Source organism: Anoplopoma fimbria, chromosome 23 (assembly GCF_027596085.1).
Source record: "Anoplopoma fimbria isolate UVic2021 breed Golden Eagle Sablefish chromosome 23, Afim_UVic_2022, whole genome shotgun sequence".
NCBI classification, from domain to species: domain Eukaryota; kingdom Metazoa; phylum Chordata; class Actinopteri; order Perciformes; family Anoplopomatidae; genus Anoplopoma; species Anoplopoma fimbria.
In genome coordinates this window covers 6,326,238-6,348,444 of record NC_072471.1, presented here as the reverse complement: position 1 = coordinate 6,348,444, position 22,207 = coordinate 6,326,238, and the positions used below count along the sequence as shown (strand labels likewise).

General features: G+C 41.2%; 1 protein-coding gene across 1 annotated transcript in view; it reads right to left on the bottom strand.

Moving 5' to 3' along the window:
* Positions 1 to 22,207, bottom strand: part of snd1 (staphylococcal nuclease and tudor domain containing 1) — a 168,208-nt gene that overhangs the window by 17,901 nt on the left and 128,100 nt on the right. Inside the window, exons 19-22 of the mRNA XM_054624250.1 lie at positions 20,183 to 20,324; positions 6,962 to 7,085; positions 5,036 to 5,105; positions 2,561 to 2,674 (exon numbers count right to left, since the gene is read on the bottom strand). Of these exons, the coding sequence (XP_054480225.1) occupies positions 2,561 to 2,674; positions 5,036 to 5,105; positions 6,962 to 7,085; positions 20,183 to 20,324 (450 nt within the window). The remainder of the gene's footprint in view (positions 1 to 2,560; positions 2,675 to 5,035; positions 5,106 to 6,961; positions 7,086 to 20,182; positions 20,325 to 22,207) is intronic.

Genomic DNA, 22,207 nt, shown 5'->3' with positions numbered 1-22,207 from the left:
TTATTTGGCATTCTTAGCGAAAAACTAAAAAGTAGCAAGTGGATTTTTTGCTTGACTGTTAAAGAGAAAAGGTAAATGGTGGTGCATTCAAGTGCATGTCATGCAAATTAGTAAATGGACATTTTCGGAAAAGATGCATAAATTCAAGCAACCTTTTAATTTCCAGATGAATACAGTCCACTGCCATTAGGGAGTGGCTAATTTTGGGCTGGACTTTTTGTGTGTGGCATTTTTTAAATTTATTTTGTTGTACATCTTTTTTACAAGTGCACTTGTGGCATAAACTACCTTCCTTAATTAGCTGACATGGCAAAATATAGACATGGCAGTGTGTCCTGAGTGCAATCAGCTGCGAGTTCACAACATTTGTAATAAAATTGGTTGAAATAGTGAACAAATGTGGTAGTAGTTGCTACTCAGATAGAGGTATCTGCTGCAGTCAGATGTCATGGAGATAACATGTGCATTGTGCCTCGTACTTTATCAAGTTACAAGCACACAATTCAGGTAAGGTACTGTTTTTCCTGACAGCAAAACAGTGACAGTGCACTCACGGTTCTGACATTTATTGAAGATATTGCCACTAAATGGAACATTTTATGAAAAATGCACTGGAAAGCGGCAGCATGATCTCATCCCAGTGGCAGGATTTTGGTGTTAAGAAAAATAATGATTTTTAGACAGGCTTTGAAGCTATATAACTTGCGAAGACAGCCACCTTTTGTGCAGGGCATCAGGTGTGATGGTTGTGAGACAAAAGGCAACAACCTTTCCTATGAGCAGGCGGCAAAGGCGCAGCACAAGTGGGGCACCGTGCTGTCAGCGTGAGTGACACAGCAAAAAGCTTCAGATAAAGCAGACGGCAAACACATGAAAGGAAACCCAGGAGAAAATAGAAAGAACAGGAAAAAGGTTAGACGGATGCAGAGCGACAGACAAAGAGAGAGAAGGCGAGGTGTAAGGTGCATGTCAGCTTCTAACAAGTGGTAAAGCTTTGTGTGAATACGTGTGTGTGTGTGTGTGTGTGTGTGTGTGTGTGTGTGTGTGTGTGTGTGTGTGTGTGTGTGTGTGTGTGTGTGTGTGTGTGTTTGTCTGGAGGTTAGAAAGTGAAGGTGATGCTTTGTCCCCTGGGCTGGACCAACAGATGGGCCACTTCATCCTTCAGTGTACCCTGACTCATGAGACAGGTGACAGCATGCACGCAGGCACTACCAGCTCCCACACAGACGAACAAACACAGCTACAACTGTGACAGTGTGAGGCTTTGACACGTGTCCAACAAGAGGCCAACAGGTCCATATCTAGATTAAACAAAATATTCTTTCAAAATAAGGGCGGTAAAAATGTAAAATTGGATTTTTCTAAATGCAATAATATATATATATATATATATATATATATATATATATATAAACATAAATTAAGATTGAAAAATGTTGAGATGCATGTCCTCTCTGATCCTTTACATAAAGCAGCTCAGTCAAAAATAAATGTATACAATAAATAAAGAACTGGCCCATATTTTAGACAACAGCCTCTAAACTAACCATTAAGTTTAATTAACACATCTCTAAAACAGCTTCAACAAAAAAGCAAAAAGTGAACACTATAGCCTTCATGAAAGTAGGATTTATAGCAGAACTGTATTAGATTGCACTGACTTTGGCTAGATCTCCCTCATAAACTTGAAACTGAGTGTGGTTAAACAATCCAATGTAGCAGCAAGCAAACATGGCCAAGTAAAAAGTAGTTATCTAGGCTGTGGAACAAATACCATTTAAAGTAACACACTCTCAAATACACACACACATACACACACAACTAATTAAAGACAGGGCTTAGCACTGTGTCAATCAGGCACATACCTAGAGAAAACTGAATATATCTGCACAAACTATTCAGGATGCTGCTGGCACAGGCTATGAATGAGTTGACCCCCTGACACACACAAAATACAGTCCCACACACACACGCAGAGACAAGAACACACACACAGACACACACAGACACACCGAAGCGGTTAGCTGAGGTCGAGTAAACACACTCGGATGTAAACAAGAAGATTAGGGCTGAAGAAAAAAAGAGGAACTGCTGTTCGGCTATCAGATGGACATTTATATGCATAAACAAATACCCACTGAGTACCTGGATGGTTTGCTATCTACAGGATGTCTGGGTCGCTGAAGAAATATAATACATGTCATCAAATTGTTCATGAACAATAATGTCTATCTGCCACTAAGTTAATTATTTTATACTTATTTGCAACCATGTAGATCAATGGCCTAGTGTTTTTAAATCGCTCTCTGCTTGTCTGCCACATGCATTATGTATGAGCATCATTTTTCGCAAACACTTGCTCGGAATGAAAACTCGACCCCGTCTGTCGGTTACAAACTTATCACCTCATGCGATAAGTGAAACTCAAACAGATTTCATGTATTGCCAGAAAAAGTCAACTTTCAAAAGCTGGCAATAAATGAGACAGAGGAAGTTGATATCTCAAAGTTAATTTTGAAGCTATCTCTACTCGGCAGCGCATGCTCGTCCGTGCACTTACGTCCTGTGGGACCTGGATGAAGGCTAAGGCATGCTCGGTGGCCTGTGCTGGCAGGGTCCTGGTTCCGAAGGCAGGGGGCATGGCAGCCAGACGAGTGGACGACACAACTTCTCTCTGAGGGAGGACAGATGGAGGACAGATATCAGAGTCAATATAGAACATTTTTTAAATACAGTGTTATAGTGTGAATCTATGCAATCCTACATATCCGTTCCAAATACTGTAGCTGTAGAGTTAGTCTGTGGTTAGGGTTAAAAAACATTTGCTCTCGGGGAATGATTTGGTTTACGAGTTTGAGGTTTTGAGAATGTTAAGTCAAGCTTGACTGGAGCAATTCTTTGTGATGATGACTGCGTTTAAGCAAACATGACAGAGACTTCCATCTCCTGCTATAAGTACAGTAAAGGGAAGCCAATGGAGATTTAGAGAGAAATGTCTGGCTTTTTTCAGTTAGGATAAAGATACATAAAACAAAAAAGCTTGTGATGAAAGTTTACTTCCTAATTTTAGTTTTTTTACATAACAGAGTGCATCTCTCAAATCCAATGCGTCTGCAAGTGAAGGGCATTCTTAAAATAAAACCCATCGCAAACTCAGGCTGTAAATTAACCCTGTAGACTGTCATGTATTTCTAGTTTTCCTCGACTCTGAATCAATTATGAAATCTCTATGTCACTTTAACAATGATAGTTTACAACTGTGAAAGAGCGACAGATGCCATTTTGTTGCTTAAGGGCTGTATTCGTGTATATGTCACCTTACCAATCACTCCACAGCTGTTTATACGGCAGTACTGAGGCCCTGTTCACTAAGCTCCATCTGCTCTATAGCTCAGCTACAAGATGAGAGTAAAGACGCCAATGGATGTCAAAACTTGTCAGATTAGAAAACATTAAAATCTGTAAAACCTAAAACAAATTAGGCAACACTACTTGCCAATGTTCCTAAGAATACAATTATAATCAAAATACATTTTAAGAAACCAAACAATAAACAAAGTAGCGTTTTCTAAAGAGTGCTTAAGAGACAACAACCAAGCTTTAATTGGGCACTGATTATATGCGTGATATTTGATGAATGAATCATGTTTGCAGGTGTTTACCTTGCATTAACAACCTGTTTGTTTTTCAAACAAGTGTTGATCTACAGAACAGTACAGTAGTCAACATGGGCTCTCATCTCTGAATTTGTGTTCAAAAGGCCTATAAGGAATTTTGATCTTTAGTGCCGATAGCAAGGTCAGCAGTCTAGTTTGGACGTTGCTTTATACTATAAGTAAGTGCTACATCTCATTGATTTGAAGCATAAATAAGCAATTAGGTTGACACGTGACGACAGTATAGGACAATGTGAGCAATGGCCAATCACTTATCCCCACAGGCTTCCTGAAGGAAGAACATGCTGGTGGAAAGTCAGACAAATACAGCCGTTAGAAATGGGAAGTTAATTTAATGACCCCCATATCTTAGGTTAATGTGTTCATTGGACTGTACAGTCTAGACAGGATGCCTTGAACGTTTATTATGGATTATGATGTTAAGATTTATCAAGGCCATATTATATTTTGACAGCACTGTAAATGTGGGCTTTAAAAATGAAAGACATAAGTGTTCGGCTGTCTTTGTTAATGATCACATAATAATTCAGGGACTGACCTATACTTGAGACAGGTAGCAATATTAACGACTAATAGCTCATGACACAGAGGCATGAAATCAAGGCCATAGTGACTCAACCTTGAATGACGCAAAACTACAGAGAATGAGGTAGATTTCAGCTCCATTTTTTTTTTTTTTTGGTGCGCCAGGTCGGCCTCGGAGAATCACACTTTCAGCAACATGCCAGGACGCATCGCGTCTGCCAGCCGAACCTCGAGCTGTCCCCCACTCTGGGGTCAGTCACACACTGTGCCGCTCCAGTGCATCATGGGAAATTCTCTGCAGGCTGGGGGTTCGGTCGCATGAGCCACTTGGTGATGCAAGCATGTGTACGCAAGTGGGCAGGAGCACACACAATAACGCACTCACAAGCATGTGGCGCCTTCGTCATCACGGGAAAAAAAACTACAAAAAAACTAGAGAGTGGGGGAGTTCAGCTTTTGTTATTGTTATGAAAAGGAATAAAAAAACGACACACTCCGTTGCACTCTTTGCTTCAGTTGTAAACAATAAAAGGGAAAACAAATAAGCCTGTATCATATTTGTCTTAAAAACTTCCAGCTGGAAGGCCACATAATAGCTGTTAGGTTGCTTTGAATGTGGAGATAAGCAAACAACTGGTGTCTGAATGGATACAAGAAATGGAAAAGAAATCCTGCTTCAGATACTAGATTCCCTCTGGCTGTGGGTTTGGCTTTAAGAAAACATTTTTTTTTTCATTTTGAGCCCCGAACAATGCGAGATATGTTTTAGTGATGACCATGCAAACATTCAACACTTTTATCACACAGTCAAATGAATGCTCGCAGTTACTCACGTTGCCGTAGTCAATGTAGAAGACGTGAACCTTTGCTGGTGACTCAACTTTCTCCACTTTGGCTCTGTACCTGCAACAGCAAATGAGAGAGAGAGAGAGAGAGAGAGAGAGAGAGAGAGAGAGAGAGACAGACAGAGAGAGAGAGAAGGAGGGGGGGAGAGAATAGAGCAGAGGGAAACAGAGATGAAGACAGAGGGCACAAGAGGAAAAAGGAGATGAGTAAATGATTCCATGCTTATTTCCCTGGGGAGAAGGTGTTGGAGGATCTGTCTGTTGTGATCGGGGGAGAGGAACAGGAGAGGATGAGCAGGCCAGGGGAGTGAGAGGGGACAGAGGGGATCTATCAGGACGTGGCAGAGCTGTGAAAATTGCACGGAGGCCTCTTTGCAATAAAGAAACAGAAATTCAGACCTAGTTTTGCCTCGAAGCAAATAACTTTAGTGCGTTAGTGCTAATTACAAAAAAAACAAACAGGATTTTGATTATTCTAACACATTTGGCAAGCTGAATTTGAATTAAAATAAACTCGATAAACAGATCAGTGACGACAAAGTCTCCGAGTAAGAGCCAAATTCTAATCAGAAATTCATAAAGAAGCTACAGACTCAGTTCGTAAAGTGTCTCTTCATCTGACCATCACTTGTCTGACTCTCAACGCCGACGAGAGAGTAAAAAAAAAGAGACAAATTGACTGAGAACCGAGGACAGCAAGAGAAAGCCAAATAATTACGGCCACAAGGGCAAAGAAAGAGACAAGGGAACAAAGTTAAAACCAAATAAGTGATTAACGGGGAAGACATAAAGAACAGCAACGAGCGCAGAGAGAAAGAGTGAGACACAAAGTGTGGGTGACTGATTAACAGAGCTTTTTTCCTTTCTGTTTACTCTTACTCTGTGGTGTTCTAAGAGGACTTGAAAGGCGACAAGTTTTTTAATTAGCCCCCCAATGAAACAGGCCGTCTTTCCACATGCATCACAGAATACGAAGATACGGACAAAGAACAATGGGAACATGAACATAATTAGCTTGCTGAATATATGACTGGTAAAAAGAAAAAGAAAAAAAGGAACAAAAAATCTCAGACGTTTGCCACTTAGAGTGGGATTTCTGTTTCGATGTTGCAAGTAATCAAGGAGACAGAAGTTTCTATAACAACAAGGCTTAAGAAAGTGAAAGTTTACAACAGATGGCCTGTTTTAAATGCACATTGATTTGTATTGTTGGCGGGACAAAGGAATAACTTTTGTTTTTCTCCTTAAAAAACCTGGAAGGGAAAGATGGAGGGAAGGATGGAGGACAGAGAGCACCTGTGTCGCAGGAACATTTGGTTTTTTAATCAGTTTTGTGATCTTTTTTTTTCACCGTCACCATCTTGACATACACACTCTCTCTCTCTCCCTCCCTCGATCACTGTGACTTTTATCTGTCCCCATGACCATCTGTAAACTTCCAACATCCGGCGAGGAGAGGTGTGTGTGTGTGTCTGTGTCTGTGTGTGTGTGTCTGTGTGTGTGTTACTGTCAAGCAACTGCTGATTCTGAAAGGCCAAAGAAGAGGCAGAGAGCTAATTACACCCTGTGGGTGTCTGCAGTAAACGCATCACAGGCTTAAATAGAGACAAGGTAAAAATGAAATGTCAGGTATTCTTGGGAGGGAAAGAAACACACACACACACACACACACACACAATGTATATGTCTCATGAAAATGTAGCTTATCAAATTGTCTCAATAGTTATAGATTTAGTCTCGGCATTCCTAAATCACCTGCAAAGTAATGTCTACTAGTTGTCACAAGAGAAGCTGGTGGATTTAGTTTGGGCACAGGAATCAGCATTCAGTTTAGAGCCTGAGCATCTAGCTGACGGGTTAAGATAAGTGAAAGGCTTTTTCCATATCATCCCAAGCATCAAGACGTTTGCTTACCATTCTCCATCAGCAAACTGGGCTATGCAGATGTCCCCTCGGCGAGGAGCGTAGGATCCTTCCACAGGCGGCTGGGCGGCAATCTCTGCTCTCATGGTCTCCATCAGGTTCTCCAACTGGGCACCTGACAAAGAAACACACATGAGTGAGGTGGAGACAAACTTCAGTTTACCGTTCCAGTGCGATTAGAGGTTTTGCTCATTTCTTTAAGTTGCATTTTATTACATCACTATGGGCTGTTTTCGTTTTACGTTGACATTGATGTGTTTACCGTTTTGCCTCTATTACCATTTTATGGATTCATTTCGTATATTTGGAGTTCCCACTCCCAATGGAGAAGAAGTTGACGTTTTAAGCTGTAATAGTGTAAAATGGGACTAAAATAAAGTTTATGTCTCTCAGCTACAGCTGGTGAAAGCACATTTTTTGATTTTGATGAATGGGAGTGCTTCTCATAATCCTTTCTTTTTGCCTTTTGTTGAGATAAAGTGAGATTAATTACTTTATTCTAATGCTGTTGCATGGTTTATTATAACACAGCTGGGTTCCAGTTCCAGTAAAAAGCATCACTGCTCCAAGGTACCTCAAGCCTCGATTCATACGAACAAATCAGCTGATGAAAAGTACAAATCCTTCTTGGAAGGCCACGCAGCTCCTCATATAAACTAAAAAAGGATATGTATATAGAAAAAAAATAATAACATTATCTTGAGATCAAGAAAAAAGACAATTTAACACCAACTGCTCTTAGGAGACCGAGACCAAAAATATGCTACGGAAAAATAGCTGTTAGCCTAGCACCCCGCAGCTAATGCTGGTTTGACCCTGCAGCTTAAGGTAAAGCTTCCAGTGTGCCTCCATGGTCTATCAAGCCATTATATCAGGCACAGCAGACCTGTTATGGTGGATTCAGTCAGAGAACGTGGCTGTCTGTATAGTGGGGGATTGGGGAAATCTGAAAGCGAGTCAGTGCTCCAATGGATTCAATGACTGCGGTAAGTGGCAGGCTGATTTACACCCATCAGATGCAATTGGGGAGCTGATTGTGGTGCCACTAAGTGCATCTCCAAGTGAACCACTTCCTGGTGTTTGTGTAAAATGTATAGTATATTTGTTTGTGTGTGTGTCACACTATGTTTACGCATGCATGTCTATTAGTGTTCTCAAGTGGATGTGTGTATTTGTACGTGTGTGTGTGTGTGTGTGTAGGGGGGGTGGGGGCACATGAAATTTGATGGGGTATTTTTAGAGGCCATTTTCACTGATCTGCCACCTGGATGAGGTTTTGTGAGAAGCCAGGGTCATCATCAGTAATGGAGCATTTTTAACCACACGTATTCATACAATGGGAGGGAATATGGAGTCCAAAAATAAAAATCAGGCACACAGTCCACAGTCTGAAAACACTAACAGAGCAGCTGAAAGAAACTAACGATCAACGTGTCCAGTATCAGCTCGTTGCAGTAAACACTTTCATTAAACCTGAAGGATTCAAGAATCCACTTTTTCTTTTCTTTTTTAAATCAGGCTAAGAGATTAAGGGAAACCCAGTTAACGTAGACAGATTTCCTCTGGAGAAACCCAGTTTATTGGTCATGTATACAACATGGTTTCTTACAGTGTTTTTACATGTTGGAAAAAATGTTTTGGATGACAAAGACTTGAGGGGGAAAAAAGCATTCAGCAGCAAGCAAATTTGTAGAATTGGAGTATGAGCAAACAGTAGGGAAACACTGTGTGCTCTAACACAGTCTGTCCCCTCACTGTGCCATCAGTGCTAATGCTCTGAGCTGGAAAAAAAAAACCTTCTCCAAGCTGCAGCTTCATGTATCACTAATACACTTTGAATATGCCAGCCTTGGATCAAAACAAGACAGGGGGGAGAAATCTGATTACTGACCATCTGTAATGTGAACTTGGGTTTTACAGTAAGCAGGTTATTGGGCTCAGGTAAACACATTCTCAGATTTCCCGCCTTAACAGGATTTCTTCCACTAACCTGGTTTCCTACGCACGTAATTGCAGCCAGTGTGTGTGTGTGTGTGTGTGTGTGTAAAATTGATAATTTCTGCTTACTATGCATATTACTGTACTATCAAACAAACAGCTTGGAGGCAGGCAGTGCAGCACTACACCTCTGAATGCACGCCATTCTTGTTCTGCTGCAGTGACTTGTCATTAACACCTAATATTAATTCTGCAATTTGGAATACAAGAAAGTATAAATAATGATGCTGTTAATCTGAGCTGAGGCCGCTGAGCAGCTGCCAAGCCAAACTGCAGACGGGCAACCTTCATTAGCATGTCAGACAGAGGAAAAACACCAGCCTGTGGTGGTGGTGGTGGTGGGGGGGGTAAGAAGGGATCTGGAGTGTGAAGGAAAAGCTGGGAGCTCAGTTTAAATGTGGAATGGAGGAGAAAGGGGGGGGGGGGTCAGGGCAGGGGGTGGAGTGTCCAAACCTCATTGGCCACCCACTGCTACACCAACTGCTGATCAATGCAGTGACACACACACACACACATCATCATCAGCGTTTTGTAGAGAAAGCAGTTTTTGGAAAACATGTCAGATGAATTGCTTCCCAAACCCCTCGCCTTTCTCACACACACACACACACACACACACACACACACACACACACACACACACACACACACACACACACACACACACACACACACACACACACACACACACACACACACACACACACACACACACACACACACACACACACACACACAGTGTAGTTACATCATTATGCTCCAGCTTTGCCATAGCTACTTGATGCAGACTTACTGGAATGGCATTGGGCTTCAGCCGTCACAAGCAGCCACCTCCTTGATTTATTCATCTAATTTTAAAAAAAAAAGTTGGTGTGGGAGTGCCTCGCTTCCTGCTGAGACTCTACGAGTGTGAGTTTATGTGTGTATATTTGCACACTGGCTTATATATTTATTTTTCCATTCCTGGGCCGTGTTCCACTTTGGGCCTGAAGAGAACTGAACAAATGAGACGAGCTATAATACATATATTATATATATATATATATATATATATATATATATATATATATATATATATATATATATATAATATATATATAATATATATATATATATATATATAATATATATATATATATATATATATATATATATATATATATGTATGTACACATTCACATACATGGTGCCTTAATGGATGGAGCCTTTCAGCCCGACCTAATTAAAAACGCTTTATTTATGGGAGTAGTGAAGTACACTTGAGCTACAGTATGGCGTTTTAGCTCTAATATTAGATGCATAAATTTGGAGGGAAAAAAAAAATCAGAACACGCCGTATCATGCTTGGTGCCCTGATTCGCTGATGATGATCCAATATGAGTCTCAGCTCGTCAGAAGACTGAAAGTCAATTCAGTCAAATCAGAAAGTCTGCTATAAATGCATTATGCTGCTGCTCCTAATTGTGCTTCTTTCTTCTACTTGCACCACGGAAAAGTGCAGTTACAGTTAGTGCCGTTTCCGGACGCTCAGATGTGTCGCTCTGAACCAGATGAAGAATCGCTGAAGGAAACCATTTCTACCTCTAGCCTATGAATACGGCTTATTGATTCATGTACTTCTGCTGAAAAAATACCCACGTTTCTTAAAAATTGAGCTGACAAGGACTGCACAGTATTATCCCATGCATCCAAAATGGGATGCATTTGCAAGAACACACACACACACACACACACACACACACAGAGAGAGAGATATACCATGCACCACTGAGTCAATATCATAGTAATGAGAGGCGACCGGCCTTCAAAGCTGTATCCTGTTTTCTATATACATCTATTGCTTGAGTTACATATGTTCAGAGTTTGTTTTGTTTTGTCTGATTTAGTTTTGTGTCTTCATTTCCCCATGTGTCTCTGCAGACTGTTCAGATAAGTTGGACTTTTCTATAGGTTTACTTTGTGGTCTGGAAATACACACTAGAATCAATTTGGACTCTGGATGGGGGTTATGCAGTCAAAGGGCACAGACAGTACAGTGTCATGGATGGCCAAGTTTAACAAGCTGATTTACGATCTGCTGTGACCCATGGATTCACTCCAATTACTTCCAAGTCAAGTCCAGGGCATGATTTTTTTTTTTTCTCTTTAGAAAAAAACCCCCAAACATACCTGCCTCCTTTGTGTTGGTTCCCCCAACACGGGTATGTTTTTCCACACGACATCTTCAGCCAACATGTCCTCCACACAAAAATCGCACTGCATCACAGCATCTTTCATCTTTTCTTTCTCAAGTTGCCACAGTAACAGTGGTACTCACAGTGAGGCTTACACTGTAGACAAATGTGGGACTTTGAAGGATCGTTAATATGACGAGTTAAATGTAATACATCCTTATATGGTCGATACCTTCCTAGGAACACACTCATATTTAGCCCTTACTGGTCTTAGGCAGTATTCTCATAGAGTAGTATACTCACTGCTTTTAATTCATACACCTTCTTCCTTGTGTGCTGATGAACATTTCATAATGTGCATGTCCACATTTGCAAATTGTGTTTGATTTAGTATGCATGTGTGTGCCTCGTGCATTATCATCATTCTCTTTTGGGATTTTCAGATCCAATTTGCTGTGCAGGTTTCTTGGACAAAGGTGTCCTGGCTTTTGGGATTACGAATTTATCAGGAACACATCATCCACGTGTGCAGGTTTAAGTCTAGGTGAGCGCATGTCTGCAGACGCACAGTCAGACAATGTTTTGTGTAAATATGCATAGCACAACACAAAGAAATATTGAGAAAAAGCAGGCATGTGGAGTCACATATAGATGACCATAATACAAATCAATACTCTGACTGCAATCATGGAGGAAGATTGAAATGAGCTTTACATGCTGCAGGCGGGCACAGAGAGAAAATCTAGACCCTCAGGGGTCAATTGAACAAACTGGAATGCTCGAGGCATCCCGGTGAAATTCTGAATGAATGTGAGCAGTCACATTAAGAAGGAAGCGCGGCGAGGACACTCTGCATTACAGAGGCAGACTCCTATTTAATGTTGGCATAAAGACAGCTAAACATCGGCGTGCAGAAGGGGGTAAACCATGTCGTGCGTGAGTGCTCATTTTGTGTTGAAGGGAGAGCCAAAGCGATGATCCAAAAAAATTAAAAAAAACAGCCAAACCACTGACTGCGTCTGACGCTAGCCAATTTCTCTCCGTCTTCATCTCTTTATTCCTCTGTTGTTTTTTTCCTCCCTCGTTCTGTAATTTGTTTATACACCATTATGGCTGCAGCTGTTTGTAAATCATATATAATTACATTGTGAATGCCCAGTATGGAGTGAGAGTGCGATTAGGCTTAAAAACAGGAAAACAATGGAGAAGGAGAGAGAGCGAAAGAGAGACAGTTTTACTGGTTGGTTATGATCGGATTTGATTATATTGTGGCACACCGTGTGTGAGCAGAGACAAGGGGGGGGGGGGGGGGACAAAAAGCCAATGAAAACAGTGAATCATGTGCCCTTTTCGCTACGCATCCCAAGGCCGTACTGAATTCTATTAAGCGGTTTACCAAAGCCGTTAAACCACAGAAGGGTAAATAATCACAATATGACAGAGGCAGAGGCCAAGAGAGCGACGGCTGCTTATGGAAGCATCCTCACTTCATGGCTTATGAGAATGAAGGAATTAAGAGTCAAAGTGGAGTGCAGCTATGAAAAGGGACACCCGCTGGGGACGCAATCCACCGGAGAGGGTCTGCAAACATAAACTCGGCAGTAATTGACTTTAATTTGTGAAAAAAAAAGGGGAAGGCAGGCAACCTGTTGAGTAATGAGAGAGTCAAGCGGAAGCTGACAGAAATATTTTTTTACATCAACTTTCCTGCTAATATTAGAAATATTGTAGAGCTTTTCTTTTTTTTTTCTTTCTCTCTGTGCCACGGCCGACCGGTCAAAGACTTTGTGGACATATGGATGGTGCATCATCCGCCATCGCAGCCGCTGAACACAAGCTATGTGCTTTAGCCCACCTGTTAGTCCGGAGTGATAAATATGCATGAGGTTTGGACGGGGGGGGGGGCTTTATCCTCTGGGGTGGAGGAAAGGCTGCGTTTCAGGACGTGCGAGCAACACTTCAAAAGGTAAAAGGCCGCACTGACAAAACAACAAAACACAGGCTCGGTTAAAGAGTTGGCTCGGGAAGCCTGCATTCCTGTGTGTGTAAGCAGCTGTTATGAGTCTAATGCCCCTTGTGGTTGGTCAACAATGAACCTGGCGCTCACATGGGGATATTTGTACACTTTCTGAAGACACAGTGCGACATGGAGGGAGCGAAGACAAGAGAAAAGGCCATTTAGTCTCCTTCCTGAGTGATGTTCAAAGTGGTGTCAGCATCTGCAGAGCGTTGAGGGAAATAAAACAAATGATCCCCCTGCTTGACTAATGCTGCTCCACTCCCACTGGAGAGTGATATGGATTAAATCTCATGCGATGCGATACCACCCCACCACCACCACCCCCACCACCAATTACCCCGTTCCATTTTACCCTTCCCGGCAGTCTGGAGCCTTTTATAGCAAATTACTGTTTCTGTAATTGGAAAAACCATCACTGAAAATCTATACAGAGACGGCATCTGTGGCTCTCTCTTTTTTTTTTTTTTTTTTTGCACCAGTCTCCTCCTCTGCTCCGCTCTCTGCCACCTGTCGAGCCTCATTGACTGCAGCTAATGCCCTGTTTTGATTGTGAGGGGACCAAATATATTCATAAGATGGCACTCTGCATCATTGGAGGAAGAGGACCGGGGAGTGTGAGCCTAGCCAATTTTTTTTTTTTTTTTTTTTTTTTTTTGAAGAGAACCACATTTGGACCCTTTAAGTGGCTCGCCACTGCGAAAAGTGCCATTCAGCCATTTAGCTTAAGGTAATAGACCCAGAAGTTGACATTAATGCGAATCATGCTCGCTACGATGGTGAAGAACAAGGGACGAGGGAAATCATGGCACCCCGTCTTAGACAGGTGAGCTGACCTTTTAGAAGCTAAGTTGTGTATCTGATCAAATAATGAATGCCTTGGGAGGGGGGATCATCTGGGCAGGATATGACCTCTAAAGATTCCTTCTGATGCAATGGCCTTGAGGCTAGAAAGAGAAAAACAGCAGCAGTGTCTGCTTCATCTACTGCAACTTTCAATTCCCAACAATCTCAGCAAGTTTCTCACAGAAAGGAGTTCTTTTGAGTACACAGAGCGCTCTAAAAAATTAAACGGCAACACATTTTACTCAGGCTGAATTTAAAATTAAAACTATTATGGTGTAACAGACAAGCAGCTTTAGCTTTTAGATGACACATTGAGAGAACAGTATAACCAATTACAGCCATTCTCCCCCTAATTTGATGGGGCCATTAAACGATTCAACATAATCATTATTACAATTGACAGATTAAGCAGGTTGTTGCTTTTCTTTTGTCTGTTGTCTTAAATTCACAAGGGCTTTTTTTTTTTTTTTTTTTTTTTCATATCACAATTGGTTTCTTAACTACATTGTTTTAATTAGACTGTTCAACAAAAGAACTTGCATGATTAGGAAAAAAATGACTTCCTCAAACGCTTTTGAAAAAAAAAGTGGTTTCATAACGCTCCGGTGTAGGAGTTAATTATCTCAACCCCTGACTGACTTGCCACGGGAAGATATTTCATCCAGAAACGAATAAAAATAAAGCAAACACTGCAGGCAGCGCTGCGATACCAATTCTAAATGTGCACCCTTGTTTTTTTTTTTTTCATTAAGCTCTATTGTATTAAAGTAATCATCACTTGGCTGCCTTGACATGACATCCAATTAGCTGGCCACTCATCCTGATCAATATGAAATGCTACAGTAATTCTCTTGTCCTCTTACTGAAATAGACACTGTGAATACCAGTGTTACCGTGGCAACTTGCCTCCACTTAATATAGAAGTTGGAGTTGAAAAGAAAGATGCTGTGCTACTGTGCTATGGTTGGAGGGAGGACATGTTGGGCGAAGATGTCGTGTGGGAAAACATACACTAAAGGGGGAAACCAACACAAAGAGGAGACAAGTTAAAAAAAGACAATATGAAAAATGTCAATTGGCAGTAAAAACAAGCCCATGAATGAATAGGATTGAAACATAACATTCCAAGGTATTATAATTCAATTTCAAAAGACAGGAGAAAAAAAGGGCCTGGTTTGAAGTGTAGCCAGAGAGAACAGCTCCCTGTCTGCCTTTCTCCATCAGTAGTCGGGTCCAGCATCATTAGGTGATGAACAGCTGCTGTGTGTAAAAGGTAGAAGTGTGAATAATGTGGACGGAGTGGCACCTGGTTGGGGGGGGAACGACTCTACTCATTATGAGTCTGTATGGGTGCCAGGAAACAAGCACCAGACAGGATGTACCGCCAACTGCGCTGCAGCTGAGGCTTGAGTGGGTAGAAAATGTGTGTGGGGTTCTTTTTCGGTCGAGGCCCCGGGGCCTGCGATCCAGCCCCATGGAGGTGACAATTGAGTTACTCCAAATATGGAGGAGGCTGCTGGTTAGGCAGAGAAACACCTGTAGGAATGGGGCCCAGTGATACAGTTTGTAGGCCAGGATAGCCCAATGCAGGCTGGATCTAACAATGATCTGAGTGTTGGATCTTACTTATACACAGAAATCAGGTGATGACAAGCAAAAGTTACATAAATGGAACCGACACCGTACTGGGGATTACATATCTGCAACTAAGCATCCGATTCATCCTTCCAGCCCTATTTGAAACCTTCCTTAAGTCGTACGCTCAGTGGAACTTGGGGCACAGCTTATGAGTTTTTAGGTAAACTAATACCCCTGTACCTTTTTGACTTTGATTAAAAAAAATAATTAAAAAGTGGCAGAGCATCCAATGCTCAGGATGCAGCGATTACGGCAACACACCCATCAAGTCTTCAGGGCTATATTTAGCAAGTTTTTTTTTTTAATTATGTCGACTCCCCGGCATAGTGGCAAAGCGACAACCATGTACAGCAAAGAGTCACTTATTCCCTCTGTGCCTGCAGTGGCCTCTGTCTTCTAGTGTCCAAGGTCACACAGATCTATGAAGGTCCCCCTCTGACAGTAATTACACATAGCCTCCAGAGAGACCAACACACACACACACACACACACACACACACACAACACAGGACACACACACACACACAAGGAAAACAGGGAGAGTGAAGAGAGAAAGCAGTACGGGAGTGCGTGTGTGCGAGGAGGAAAGTGAGACAATGAGAGATAAACGCACACAGCTACAGATAAAGACTCTTAAAATAAACCGAGTATTAAAGAGTTCAATCCCTCAAGCTTCTCAGTGACTTGGAAAAACCCATTCCTAATGTGAAATTAATCACTTATCGAGCTTGGGTAAAGATATCCATATGTGGAGGGGAAAAAAAGCAGCACTTAAGAGTAATTAAATGTGAATAATTAAAATGGGAAAAGGGGGAAAAAATACAGAGCGCTTAGGACCCCCAGGAGAATAAAAGATATTACAAAGTGCATTTTTCCACGAAATATGAGAATCATTTAGAAGATAACGGCACAAACATCATTTCGTGGGCCTACGTGTGTTTATTTAAGTGAAACAACAGGTGTGTTGCCTTCACTCACCACAGAAGACTGCAATAAATAAATGAATATCTGGGCCTAGAAAATAGCCAAATTCCAACAGGTTTAATGGTTTGAATATGGCTTTTATATATATATATGTTTCTTTTTTTTTGCATTTGTCTTCTTTATTGCTCTGTAACAGATGCACTTCCCACTCAGTCTGTGCTATTTACAACATCTGGTATCTCGCCCTACTGGACTCCCATTATCTGCTTTAAACTGTATCTGCTTCTCTCAATGTTGTCTTCTTCTGTATTTGTCTTTTTTTACCTCCTGCTCCTTATTGTTGGCATTATCATGCTACCTGGAATATTTCACAAACTTTTGGTCTCTTCTTGCTGCTGTGACACTTTAATTTTTACCACGTCGAATCAATAAAGCTCATCTTCTCTTATTGAAGCAACGGTTGGAACAAATGGCTTCTTAACTGCAGACAGAAAAATGACTCTCTATTTGTCCCAGCTGTATTTTAATCATTTTGGTTTCTATAAATACAGCTACCCTTTCATGATTGGTTTTACAGGCACAATAAAAGCTGCGTATTATTGAAGTTAAGTAAATGGGCTCGCAGCTACCATCAATGGCAATACGGTTCGATTCTCTCGTTCAAGTTACTTTTTTATTGTGGCTTGTTCCTGGCTTCAAAACTTATCAGGCGAAAGCCAGATAGGCTTGCACTCCTTATCATAAGTGGGCTATATCTCAAGGATGGTCAAGGAGTACTCAATGAAAGGGTTTGCTCTGCTGGCAAATGGAGTGCTGGTAGGAGTTGCCAAAAACCCAGACTGAAGTTTGACTCTGATCTTAGTCGGTGAATTTTGTAACAGGAGAGGAGAAAATGTTAACTTAACATAATGTGGGTCTAAGAAGGTCGATTTTTGATAGATCAGGAAGGTGTTTATTCAACCCTGTGGTAACTTGTTGGTTGTATTTGAATGTTGCATACAGTGACATGTTAACATAACTTTCCGAACTGCATAAATTCTCTATAATGATGCACGGAATCAGTTAAACTGCAGAGATTTTACAGCCATGATTTGTCAGAGGTTAATTAGTCTGGCCATAGGGCTGCACACACAGGATGATAAAACTTATAACGTATACATAAGTTCTAAAATCATATGGTTTGGAACATAAACTGAGGTACACGTTTTAACCCTTCTATCATTTATGCGAAGTGTTATTCTGTAATCAGTTGCAGTCACCAGCGTATTTATGAAATTCCGAATCTCTGCTTCCAAGCTTATGTGAGTATCTAAATTCCTTCACTTCAGAAATTGAGGGAAAGCGAAGAAAGAGAGAGAGAGAGAGAGAGAGAGGGGGGTGGAACATGTAATGATATTGCAAAGCACTCAGCTTGTATGATTTTACAGGCCCTAACACTTTGATGTGCTCTTCAAGGGGTTGGTATGACTTAATGTAGCTTTGAGGAAGCGTCAGCGAAAATGAAAGAGACCAAGGGAGAAAAAGAGATGGAGGAAGGCGGGGAGGGGCAAACAACGTGATACGGAGGGAGATGAGGAGTAGGAGGCAGGGGTGAGTGCTGGTCAGGTTGCCTCCCTGCTGAGAATAACACTTCAACTGGCATGTAAGCCTCTTGGTGGAAGAACACCAATTATAATAAAAAAAAAAAAAGGAAAATGAAATAAAAAGGCCCCAGCATTGCTGGATCATCTAAAAATCATGCCTTTATCTGAAAAAAAAATGAAATATCACAGCTTCCCTGTCAAAATACACTGAGAGCAGCAGTATAGAAAAATGCAGTTTGTGTACAATTTCTTTGAATGCAACATATAGGTTGCTACTGAGAAAAGTAGTAGTAAGTAATAGCAAGGGCTGTTTCCTTTATGTATACAAGGGGTATATAAAAGATATGCTAAAAAATCAATAAAGCAATTTGTGATTTTGGGCTATATGAAAAAAATTGATTTGAATTGAATAAAGAAAAAAAACTTTGATTTCTTCCTTAATTCTATAACAAAGGGAACATCCAAGCTCTACATTGTTCCGATGCTGAAGGCCTGAGCTTAACATGCCATGTAGTGCACATTACAGCCTCTTCCCAGTGACACATGATTTTGATCAGTGATAAAACCGTGCACATACCCTCGACATCACACTGCTGACTTGCAGGGGGAGTGAGGCTGAAGTCGCCAGAGGAGCTGGAAAAGGCTTTAGATTTGAATCTACAGCTCGTGGCAAGAAGATGAAAAGAAGATTGTCTGTGCACACTCAGGCCTAACGCCTGGGGGGGAGGAGAAAGGTAGGGGGCAATCAAAAAAAACAACTATTTAGGGGCCAAATGCTTTCCACACTCATGTCTGTGACTGGATTATTATGGTGTGAGTGATAATTAGGCTCAGATTGGCAGTAAATGAAGGCAAATTAATTAATTACAGCAGTGAGGCAAACTAAGAGGTGGCCAAAGTCAATTTCATGGCCTCTGACAGTCGACTGCCAGTGAAGCCAGATGTGTGAGAGGAAGACCTCCGCATCCTGTACCGCTCCCCTGCACACGAACTGGCAGACGATGAAGGGATAGTGATTGGCATGTAGGCGTCAGATCTGCTCCAGACCTCAGTTTGTGAGCTAGGCGGGGTTTGTTTTGGTGTAAATTGTGACAGTGATTAAGTCACAAAACCCAAAAGTGTTGGTTTAACGCGTAAAACTCCTTTAAGGATCATAATGATGAATAAAGAAGGGCCGAAACACCTTTTTTGTTTTGTTTGGCTATACCACATTACTCTGAATATTACTACACGAATAAGAGAAATCTTTTCCCTTATTATGTGCACCAGAAAATATTAACTGTGGTGACAATAAATAGCAAAAGTGTTGCTTAGTTACTGTTGCTACCTTGGAGAACTTGCTGCTGTGTGTTTGCACTTGTATTCAACATGTAAGAAATATGCATACAAATTCAAACCTTGATTTTGATATTACAATGGATTGGCCCATTAAGTACCCTCCCTATAAGACGGACCGTTACCCAGAGCAAAACAGAATGGAGGGAGGCATTATGTGTGCATTCATTCATGTACATACAAACACATTCATATGTATTATAGGATATATACACACACAGTTGGAGCAGCCATGTGAGAATACTAGGGATTGTTAGTTTTCCCCATCTCCAAACTTTTCCCTCCTTTGCTCCCCCCCTGTCATTGGTGACAAGAAGGGACGGTGTAATTTATTCCTGTCATTCAGTTGTAATAACATGGAGGACGTCCTCTTTGGGGCCTCTTGGTGGGAGGGATGCTGCAGCAAGGACTGAGGAGAATGTCAGAGTTGTAGAGATAATTGCTATTCAGAAAGTCGGTGTGGTGTTAAAATGGAATAAAAAATAAATAAAAAACCCGGACGTCGATGGTGGTGTTTTGTGCGGGATGATGAAATACTCGTGGTAGGATGGAGTAATACGTAAGTTCACCCGTCAATTTCAAATTTTGACTAATTCCCATTTCAATTCCGTGTCGAATTTTGTCTATCTGACAAACATAAAAGTATTGGGAGTCATTAGCGAATTCTTGCACGCACACAAAACAAATGTTAACATACCTGTCTCTACGTCCTGGGTGTAGAAGTGCAGGGTGTCACAGATTTCGGTGACAAATACGGCTCTGTAGTTGGCCACTCGTTCCTTCTCTTCTGTTACATACACCACCTCCTCTACTGGTTTCTCCTCATAGTTGGCCCAGATCTACAACACACACACACAAGGGACACAGACAGGTCAGTGAATGCAGCAAATATCAGATATCTGCAATACAAACAGGGTGTTTCAATCACTTAGGTATAAATAAGGACAATAGATTGAGTGTCACAGAACATACAGTATGTCCAGTCACTAAACATTTTGGACATCTTTCTCCACCCACTTGAGACTTTACAGTGATTCAGAGACTGAACAACAGACAGGCAACTATTTTGATAAGGCAATTTTTTTATTTTAACTGTAATTTGTCGAAAGATATCTTTGGGTTTTGAATTGTTGTTTGGACCAAACAATCAATATAATGATGCCACCTTGAGCTCTGGGGAAATTAGTTTCTGATATTTCAGAGACTAAATGATTATTGATTACTCAAATAACCTTTAGTTGGATCAAAAATTAAAGTACAATCGCAAGAAAAAACACCTTTACTCATAATTGAGAGTATGTTGATGTTGAAATGTGACAAAACATTCTTAAAGAAAAAAAAATATGGTGCGAGGAATGCAGGAATAACAGAAAAATGCATGATGTCACATAAATTCTCCACGAGTTCCAATGCATGGGACTCAACTCTGGACAAGTTCGGCCATTTGTTCCACTTGTCCTTAATGTGTGTGTGTCGCTGTAGCTACATTTATTTTTAAGAAGCAATTTAAGATTCATGCTGAGAGTGCGACTAGATTACTTAGTTTAGATTTTAGATTAATTAAACTCGAGAATGGACGGAAGGAGACGCAAAATTGATTTACGGGGTTCAGTCTTTGGTTAAAGTATGAATTAAGTTAATACTGGACTTGAAGTTAGCCATGTAACATTGGTGATAATATCATAGGTTTGGGAAATAATAGAGTCAATGAGGTTCCTCACAAGCATGGCAATGTGTGTGCGTGTGCGTTTAGATGCATCCTTTCTATGCTGCATCAAGGTTACTTCTTTCGGCTCCCCAGGAGAAACAGAGGGCAGGAGTCTCATTAGGGAGAAGTGCTTTGCCTTGGGCCACATATCAAACTGCATGGATGTCAGTACGTGTGTGTACGTGTGTGTGTGTGTGTGTGTGTGTGTGTGTGTGTGTGTGTGTGTTTGTTTACAGAGTGCCAGGGATGCAGAAGAAAGAGAGGCTGGTTGTCAAGACTGAATACAGGGTGTTTGTATACAGCTTCCAAGTTCAGTAATTGTATAAAGCACGTGCACCAACACAAAGATGGTCAGGATGAAAGCGAGCTAATCAACTCCCTGCAGATGAAGGGGGGGGTGAAGGAGCTGTACAGGAGGACACAGAGAGCCAAGATGGGCGGGGAACTGAAAAGTCAAAAAGTGCAACGGAGCTTCACAGCGCTCCAACTTCTTGTGCAGCAGCAGCGGCAGCGGCAGCGCAGCAGCACAGCTTGTTACCATTCCTTTCTGCAGGCTATTTGGGAAGTGTTTACTTTTAAAGGTTACAGAAAGACGGGGGACGGGGGGCGGGAAGAAGGCAGACAGATTATTTTTTTAACAGCGCTGTGATATTAGCCAATTAGGTTCTGGCTAATTATTTAACTGCATGGTATCAGCGAGCTAATTAGATTAGCTAGTTTTAATGTTGTCATTTTTTTCACTCTGCTCTCCTTAGCGCATACGCAGAGCTACGCTTGTGTTAAGGCTTAGTTAATCATACCCGAGGCTTTTTTTTTTTTTTTTTTTTTTTTTTTAATACGCTGGGTCTTCAGTATGCTAAGATTATCGTTTTACCTCATTGATGTGGTGATGTACAGTGGCAAGGGTCTTACAGGAGCAAAATGTATATATATATATATGTGTGTGTGTGTGTGTGTGTGTGTGTGTGTGTGTGTGTGTGTGTGTGTGTTAGCGATAGAAACATTGGTAAATGA